At 43.3% G+C, this 8,961-nt stretch overlaps 1 protein-coding gene across 1 annotated transcript in view; it reads left to right on the top strand.

The window, feature by feature from the left end:
- The first annotated feature begins 388 nt into the window (after nt 1-388).
- Nucleotides 389-8,961, top strand: part of SNX6 (sorting nexin 6) — a 29,638-nt gene continuing 21,065 nt past the window's right edge. Inside the window, exons 1-4 of the mRNA XM_054275954.1 lie at nt 389-447; nt 608-655; nt 6,157-6,261; nt 8,002-8,112. Of these exons, the coding sequence (XP_054131929.1) occupies nt 442-447; nt 608-655; nt 6,157-6,261; nt 8,002-8,112 (270 nt within the window). The 5' untranslated portion in view covers nt 389-441. The remainder of the gene's footprint in view (nt 448-607; nt 656-6,156; nt 6,262-8,001; nt 8,113-8,961) is intronic.

The following is an 8,961-nucleotide window of genomic DNA, read 5'->3' as shown; positions in this document are numbered from 1 at the left end:
CATCGCACAGTTTCACACCCAGGTTTGCACACACGTGCGCGGCCGGGGAGCGGCGCAGGGCAGCGCGGAGGCCCGGCCGGCGCCCGGAGCTGCGGGTTCGGCAATGCGGGGCTCGGCGCTGCCCGCACCGAACGGAGCCGCTCCCCGCTCGGGGCACGCCCAGCGCCCTCAGCAGCCGCGTCCCGGCAGCCGCCAGCCCCAGCAGCGCACGGTAACACCGCGCGGCCGCCACACAAGCAACCACCGCCCTGGTTGCAACCGGCCCCGCTCCCCTCCCTCGCCCGGAGCCGTCGCCGAAGCGCCGCCCGGCGCCCTCCCCTCACGGCCGCTCCCTCGCGAGAGGCGCCGCTCGCCGCCGCCGCCGCCCCGCCCCGGCCCGCCCCGCACGCCGCAGCCCCGCCCGGCCGCGGCTCCGGCGGGCGCAGAGCGCCGCGAGCAGCCATGATGGTGGGTCCGGGGCGGCCGCGGAGCCAGGCCGGGGCGGGGCAGGGCGGGCGGCGCGGCCGGGCACTCGCTAACCTGTGCGCTTTGTCTCCCCTCACCCTCCCCGCCGCCGGCCGTGCCCCTCCGTGCCCCCTGCCTGCGCCGTCGCCTCGCCCCCAAGCAGGAAGGCTCGGACGACGGCCCAGATTTCCTCTCGGAGGAGGACCGAGGTGTAAGTGCCGCGGGGAGGCGTCGGGACCCGGCGCCTGGGGCTGGGCGTGGGGGAAACGGGGTCGGCCCCTCTTCGGGGGCCTCCGGGCGCTGCTGGCCCGAGCCCGCCGCGTGGGTGTCGGACGGAGGCGGGATGCTGGGCTGCGAGCGTCCGGGCTGTCCGTCTGTCCGTCCGTCCGTCCGTCCGTCCGCCCGCCCGCCGGGATCTGCTACTGGCACAGCCTCCCAATGATATCGGCGTCTGTGTGCGTGTGCCCTTCATTGTTGTGTCACCCAAGTTTTGGAAGGGCAGTTGTTGGATGCTGTGGTTGGAATGGCTGAGAGGGGGTTGTGGCCGGAGATGCATGCTCTCCCTGCGGCCCCCGCTCCCCGCTGCACACGCCCGGCGGGGCCGGTCCTGCCCGGGCTGCCCAGCCCCGGGGTGCGCCAGCTTCCATCGCCAGCCGCGATCCAGGGCCTGGGTGATGCACTCCTGCCCTCCCTTCTCCCTTCAGGCCCACGGGGCTCTCCCATAGATAACAATGGGACATTTACATTGCAGACACATGCTGCATAATAAATTCTTTATTGAAGAGAAGTTCTGTTGTTGGGACAGGATGCCACAATTGCGTTTCTTACTGAGAAAACCCTTTTCTCTGCCCTTCTGTTTCTGGCCTTAGTTTCTCTTCTGACCGCTGTGTCCATCTTTATTTAACTTGCCTGCCTCACTTAAGCAACAAATCAGCTAACCCAGTATAATTTAGTCAGACTGATTATCCCTGTCACTTAGTATCTTGAGAAAGACCAACTGTGAGCAAGGTAGGAGAGCAGCTTCAGGGTCGCTTGGGTTCCCTTGGCTGTTGGTGGTTATTGAAGTGACTGCATACAGTATATTACTAAAAATACTAAAATCTGTGAGACACGCTGTGTTGGTGTGATGTTTTATCATGCACACCATCGTCAGACGGTAAATTCAGTGCATCTTGTGTTCCAGTTTTTGGCCAGAAATTTAAAAAGGTATTCTAATATTGTATCAGCCCAATCCTGGCCACTATAAAGCTCTTGCCTTTATGGGTTCAACTGCTTTACTAAGAACATCGGATAAAAGAGAGAGGAGGTTGTCGTTGTTGTCCTTTGAGTGTCTTCAGAGCAAGGATCGAAGAGCTTAATAACTGTGAAATTTTATTTACGTAGGTATTTTACACAGGTTCTCCCTGTACTTAGGAACAGCCTTTGATGTGCACAGTTAAGTTGCCTGTATCTGAAGGTGCAGGTAGAACATAACAATGTGGATCTGACCTCCTGTGAAACTTGTTTGGCTGATTATTAGTTTTCCCTCTAAGGCTAAAGGTTGTAAAGAGTTCACAAGGTAATTTGAAAACCTTAAGAAATCTCTTAGCAGTTTTGTTTGCACTGTTGTAAGACTTACCATCTCAGCTGGCCAAATGCAGTAGGTTTTTTTTTTATCTCCTGCATCTTCATCCAGTACTGAGGAATTAAACTAGAACAGTGGCTTTCTCGTTTCCCTGGTTTTTTAAGGGTTTCTTGTTTTCAATTACCGATCACTGTGGGGGTTTAATTTTTTCTCTTCTGTCTAAATGCCTGGAGTTAAAACACAGGTTGTTATCTACATGATTTTGTTTGTAGTACAGCAAGTTAATCAAAAGCAATATGGCAGTCTATTCATGAATGGATTTGCTATGCTTTAATCTTCAAAACTGTAATACTTTTTTCTAAGTAGAAGTAGTAAAAATAAGCATCTTTTCATAAAGTGATTCCCTAGTTCTGATTTGTTGCCTTTCTCTGCAATTAAATAATGAGTCGGTCAAGCCTTTACTTGAAAGCATGGATGGTGACTTCTAGTTGGAGTAATTGAGCTTTTAGTTTTGAAAATCAATACTCTTGCCTCTGTTGAATTCAGATATTGCTGTGACAACTGTACTTCTACTGCTGCAGGAACATGTCTGTTGGCTCCAGTTGTGTTAAGTTTAAACTTGGGGTGGTGGGATGAAAGAGGGCTGGAATTTATGCTGATGCCACACAGAACAGTAATTCTCAGACAATGGTGTTACACCATATGGAGCCTTTTCTGGAGAACTGTAAAACAGAGCACTGAGAATCCTCTTTGAGGAAGTAGCAGTGGGTGGTCTGTAGAAGGAACTTATTATAAATGGTCTGCATAAAATGAACTTGTGAGAATTGCTTTTCTGAATTTCACTTAGGAAATAGGATAGGATTGAGTTTGCTTGGTGTAACTTGGGTGCTGTTGGGATTTTTGTGCTCTCTCTAACATAAACAACACATCTTTGTAAAGTGGTGTAGTATTGCTCCATTAGTACTGCCTTGTGTATTTTATATCTGTATAATCTTTAGGTAACACTCATTCAGTGGAAATGAGCTATCCTTTAGAACAGGTCTGCTGGAAGCTTAATGCTGTGAAAACACTTCAAAAGCTTTTGTTGTGTAAAGGTATTCTTTGTCCCCTTGTTTTGTGTATTTGCCTGTAAAGAAGCAGCTGAAGATAGGGTCCTTTTTACTCTTAACATTTTTGAAAGAGCTTAGAGCAGGGAAGTTACTGTTAATGGATGACATTACCTAGGAATGTAACACTTGGTTGTTTTCTCTTGTCTGTACCAGATTCCCTCCATTATCATTTGAAGTATAATTGATCCTTAAGCGAGAGCTTAGATGTTAAACCCTCTCCTTGCATTGTGTTCTCAGTTAGTACTGTAACATCCCTTGGCCTGCGTTTTGGCTTCTGCTGTTTCCTAGACCCTTTGAAGAGAACTAGGACATTCTTGGTATAGCTTTGGCATAGTGTAGGAAACTGTAATGTAATTAAATCATGTTTTGTTTTGCAAGTTGTTCAGCATGGATGTAGATAACATATGTAAGCATAAAATTATTTTGCATTGTTGTATGTATTAGACTTGATGGGGCAAGATTACCCATCTCTATTTTTTCCTTACTCTAATGTACTTTGATTTCAGTTTTCGTCTGTATCAGACTTCTTTTATGTTTTCATTTTCTACTTCCTTTATCAGTAAAAAACCATCCATTGGTGGCAGTTTTATTTTGGAAGTAGTGATGCAGAGTTTGTTTAAGTTTGTGGTATGGTGATGTTGTTTGTGAATTCAGTTTCTAGTAATGCAATGTGATTCATTGTGTCACATGAATATATTTAAAGTCCTTCAACTTTCTGATTGTCTTTGACACCTTTCATAAATGCTTCATTACCATTGCAGATGAAAACATTCCCTGTTGGCAGTCAGACTACATGGCATGACTTAACGTGTGATTAAACTCTTCAAGACTGTTACAAACTTAACTTGGTATAAATCAAACAAATAGTCCTTTACAGCTGTATGTCATGGGTGAAGTTGTCATATTTAGTTCTTAATTTTCTCAGCACTGATAGGACTTTTGTATATGCAGTTGGGAACAGTGCATAGGATCAGGCTGCACTGCACTGGATGTGCTCTAATGGCAAACTTGATCAGCTGTTACACTGAATTCTGGAATTTTGTATAGTACCACTTTGAAAAAAAAAAACGGAGGTGCAAAAGTATTTTGGTAGAAATATTTGTGACCTGTGAAAGATTTAAAAAATACCATTTAGATAATCCAGATTATTTGCTGAGAGTACTCAGTCTGTTAATGTATTCTGGGGGGACCAGAAGAAAACAAACAGTACCCCCGACAGGGTAACCACAAAAACCTTTTTACACGCTGAAAAATGTGGTGTCATGACATAAGAGAGACATTGGTATGTCATTATATTTTTCTTTCCTAAATTAGATGGTAAGCACTTTGGAAGCTCAGTAGGAGCTAGGAGATTGTGCCTCTGAGAAGTGATCTGCAAGAAACCATGGCATGATAATATGCCTTTGTGTGAGGCAGTGACCCTCTAAACCTTGGGAAAACAAAACAAAAGGCAGTGCCTGAATCACGTGTGTGAATATGTTACTGTGCAGTCATTTTAATGATTTCCAACTTCACTGTAAGGAAAAGCTGTGTGTCAGAGCTTTTGAACAGTTACATTTTGCTAGCCTTAGCAGAAAATGCTGGACTGCACAATTCTGGTTTGCTTTAACACACTAATTCTGAGATCCATGAGTCTGTGCTGCTGCATAGGCAAGAGTTGTGCATGCATTGAGGTTAACAGCAACACTGGATTGGGACCTGACCACTGTGATTTAATGTAAAGGTAGCTTATGGAAAACAAGATGTGGCAGTTGATGCTTCTGTCCTAGAGCTTTTCCAGTGCCTCACAGTGTTACCTTCAAAATCTGCTCGTGTGTAACTTCCCTACTGTGTGTTGAGAATACTTAAAGCATTTTTGTACTTAAGTATTGACTTAAAAATGCAATCCTGGAGAAAATTATGGAGAAAAGTCCAAATCTCTGTTTGGTAAAGCATTTTTATACTATAGAATGGGATACTTGTAGAGAAAAAGCAGCATCAGAGAAAACACCATGTCTCAGTAACAGGTATGCCTTGTGAGCATGATGTTGAAATATTTTTTGACAATGTGATTGGAAAAGATTTCAGGGTTAGCGTTAGTGCTTGTAAAAACATTCCAAATGTCTGTTGGCCATGATGATGAAATTGTCATGGGACAAATTCCTCTAGAACAACAAGGGTGCAAGGGTGAGGGGACTTGAATTTCCAGCTGGGCTCTAGATGAGGTTACACCAAGTACTGAAGCCTTTGGTCCAGTTACTGCCAAATATTGTGGTGCTCAGATAACATTTCAGTTTTGCTATATTTTATCATTGTCTCTTTTTTTTTTTTTCAATGTGACTGGAATTATTTTGTGAAAAAGTTCAGGTTTCATGTCTTGTAGAAAAAAACACATGTATTCCTTGCACTTTTGCCATTTCTCATGCTCATTTTGAAGACATCAAAGTCTTGGGTTTGAGTGTTTTGCTTTGGGGTTCTTCAGAAAAACAATATTTCCAAGAAGACTTAGCTCTGTGAAGTTCAGGATATTCTTTTAAGCTTTTTCATTGTATGATGAGATATGTTGAACAGAATAGTGTAAGACAGTGTGAGTAAATGAGGTCTTTAACTGCTTTTGCTTCTTTGAAATATAGAACCACTTTTCCCCTTAAAAGGACTTTTCCAATTGTTAATATCTTTATAATTGCCTTTGCAAGTATATTTACAGTAGCTTGTCAGTTCAGAGGAATGGGGACAATAAAGAGAAAAACTTAGCAAACTTGTTGCTATTTGGAAATGTACTTTGTCCTGAGTATCTCAATTACTAGCAAGTTAACAATCTACAGAAATGAAAATAGTGCACTATCAAGGCATACTGTAAAGGTGATTATTATTTGTATGGCTGTTCATAAGGAGTACTACTGGAATTTCTTTTTCTGTTGGAAATAATCTTTTAATGTTGGGGGGTTTTGTGACCTGTCTTCAGCATTGTAGGATCAGGGTTCATTTCAAAGGAAGAATAATGGAAATTTAGTTTACCTTTTATTTAAAAAAATTTAAGCTAAATATATTTTTCTGCAGCTAAGAGCAATAAATGTAGATCTCCAGACTGATGCTGCTCTGCAAGTGGATATCTCAGATGCACTGAGTGAGAGGGATAAAGTGAAATTCACAGTCCATACAAAGGTAAACCTGGGTTTGTACATGCAAAAATTCTTAATTATGTACAAAAGAGAGTTTTCTTAAACTGTTTGTTGAAACAAAGTGTAACACAATCCAGAGGAAATGAGAAAGTAGAATTATCTCATGTTTATGAGACTGTGTAGCTGCAGTGCATAAGAAAAAAGTGACAAAGAATTGGAAAACTGTTTAGAAGAAAGTTATGTTCACTTTTTTTTGTATTGATGTGTTGTTATGCCATTCCCATGCCTATTAATTAGCCTGTTTGCAGGTAGAATCTGTAATATACATGAATATACTTCAGTATAGTTTTTTAATTTGATTAGATCTTATAGTTTCAGATTCTAAAAGCTTATTTTGTAATTGTATTACATTCAGGGATCATTTTTAATTACTGTTGTTTATGGCTTTTTTTTAGATTTGAATGTTTATTGATTGCAGAGTGACAGAATAATTGAAGTTGAATAAAATGTCTGGACATCATTTAAACCTATCTCCTCTCTCACTCTCACCATTAAATTAGAGTGCACAAGAGCACAGTGCTCAGCATTTGGGTTTCAATTACAGAATCATAGAATCACTTAGGTTGGAAAAGACCTCTAAGATTGAATCCAGCCATTATTCCAGCACTGCTGAGTCCACCATTAAACCATGTAGGGACAAGTGCCACATCTCCATGTTTTTTAAGTACCTCCAGGGATGGTTGCTCAACTATTACCCTGGGCAGCCCCTTCTAGAACTTGACAGCCCTTTTGGTGAAGAAATTTTTTTTAATATCCAATCTAAACCTCCCCTGGTGGAGCTTGAGGCCATTTCCTCTTATCCTCTCACCTATGACTTGAGAGAGGAGACCAGCCCCCACCTGGCTACGGCCTCATATCGGATACTTGCAGAGAGTGATAAGGTCTACCCCTGATTTTTATTCAGCCTGAACACCTCCAGCTCCCTCAGCCCCTCCTCATCAGGTTTGTGCTCCAGAGCTGCCACCAGCTCTGTTGCCCTTCTCTGGACACGCTCCAGCCCCTCAGTGTCTGTCCTGTCAGGAGGGGCCCAGGACTGACCACAGCACTCGAGGTGTGGCCTCACCAGTGCCCAGCACAGTCACTTTCTTGGTCCTGCTGGCCATGTTATTTCTGAGACAGGTCAGGATGCCATTGGCCTTCTTGGCCACCTGGGCACACGCTGGATCATGCCCAGCCGCTGTGGACCAGGTTCTTTTCCACTGGGCAGCTTTCCAGCTGCTCTGTCCCCAGCCTGTAGCACTGTCTGGGGTTGTGACACCCAAGTGTGGACCTGGCTCCTCACCTTGTTGAACCTCCTACAGTTGGCCTCAGCCCATGGATCCAGCTGGTCCAGATCCCTCTGCAGATCCTTCCTGTCTTCTGGCAGATCAACACCTCCACCCAACTTGGTGTCATCTACAAACTGACTGAGGGGCACTTGGTCCCCTCATCCAGATCATCAATAAAGATACTAAATGGAACTCCAGGATTAAGTTGATAACGATGCTCTCATCAACACATACTAGATGTGTTGATGAGAGCAGGCACTCCACAACCTCTTATGGCAACCCATGCCAGTTGATTGCTGCACTAATTAAGATGAGGGTAGTTACTGTGGTATGAACATTTGTTGTTCCCTCAAGGTTTTTTCTCATGTAGTAATGAAAAACCTTGTTTTTTGTTGAGCTTTTCTTCCTCCGTATCTCCTTCCCCCCCATAATTCTACCTCCTTTTACCCTTCTAGAGTTCCTTACCAAATTTCAAACAAAATGAATTTTCTGTTGTCCGGCAACACGAAGAGTTTATTTGGCTTCATGACTCTTTTGTTGAGAACGAGGACTATGCTGGCTATATTGTAAGTACTGGTATTCTTTTGGTTTATATGTGCCATTTTCTGTGGGCTGGATCAAAACTACTTGAGACTGCTTTTAAATGCAGTGGAAACAGCAGGTATTCACTCCTTATAAAATCAGATAAGCTTCTCTAATACGTCATTTTATGCAATTACACAAAATTAATGGTTGAAGCGAGCTTGGAAGAAAGCTACAGTAGCTGTCATACTTTCTTGCCCTTTACTCCTAAGAAGTGAGTAGTTTAATTTGTCTCCAAGTGTATTTTTATGCCACTGTGTTAAAAGTGTGGGAGAGTATATCTGAACTGTATAACTTGGTGGTATTGTTTCTGCAAGCTAATGTTTAATCAAGTTACATGGGGAACCTCAACATACAATAACTTACAGTTTGAAGTTAATTTCAGGCATTCCAGGAACAGAGGTCTCTAAACAGGCACCATATGATACTGCATATTAAAAATGGTGCTGCTTTTCATATGTTAATTGCAAATAGGAATATTTTTCATCTTGGTGTGAAAGTTTGGTATTCATTTTGTGTTTGGGGGGTATTTGCTGATTCAGAGGGTAAACAGGTATTTCTAATTGATTACTGGGTAAATTATAATGAGTATAATCTGTGATGGTCATACCATTATTGAGCTGGTCTTTTCTTAGTCAGAAAAGCTATTTGAAGTGACTAGACCTTCAGTGTGGTAATAACTAGTTCCAGACAGTTGACTGTCTAGATGGATTTTTCTTTTTTTTTTTTTGTAATATGTTATTGTAATGGGCCCATGTCAGTAAATTAAAATTTAAACATATTTGGTTCTGTGTTCCTTTCCCAGCACCAATTCAGGTTTAGTTTGACTCTGA

The sequence above is a fragment of the Melozone crissalis genome, unplaced genomic scaffold, assembly GCF_028551555.1.
Source record: "Melozone crissalis strain CALT ecotype California unplaced genomic scaffold, PUWL_Pcris_2 ptg000018l_1, whole genome shotgun sequence".
NCBI classification, from domain to species: Eukaryota; Metazoa; Chordata; class Aves; order Passeriformes; family Passerellidae; genus Melozone; species Melozone crissalis.
Note: the sequence above shows the minus strand (reverse complement) of the source record. Positions and strands in the feature narration are given on the sequence as shown.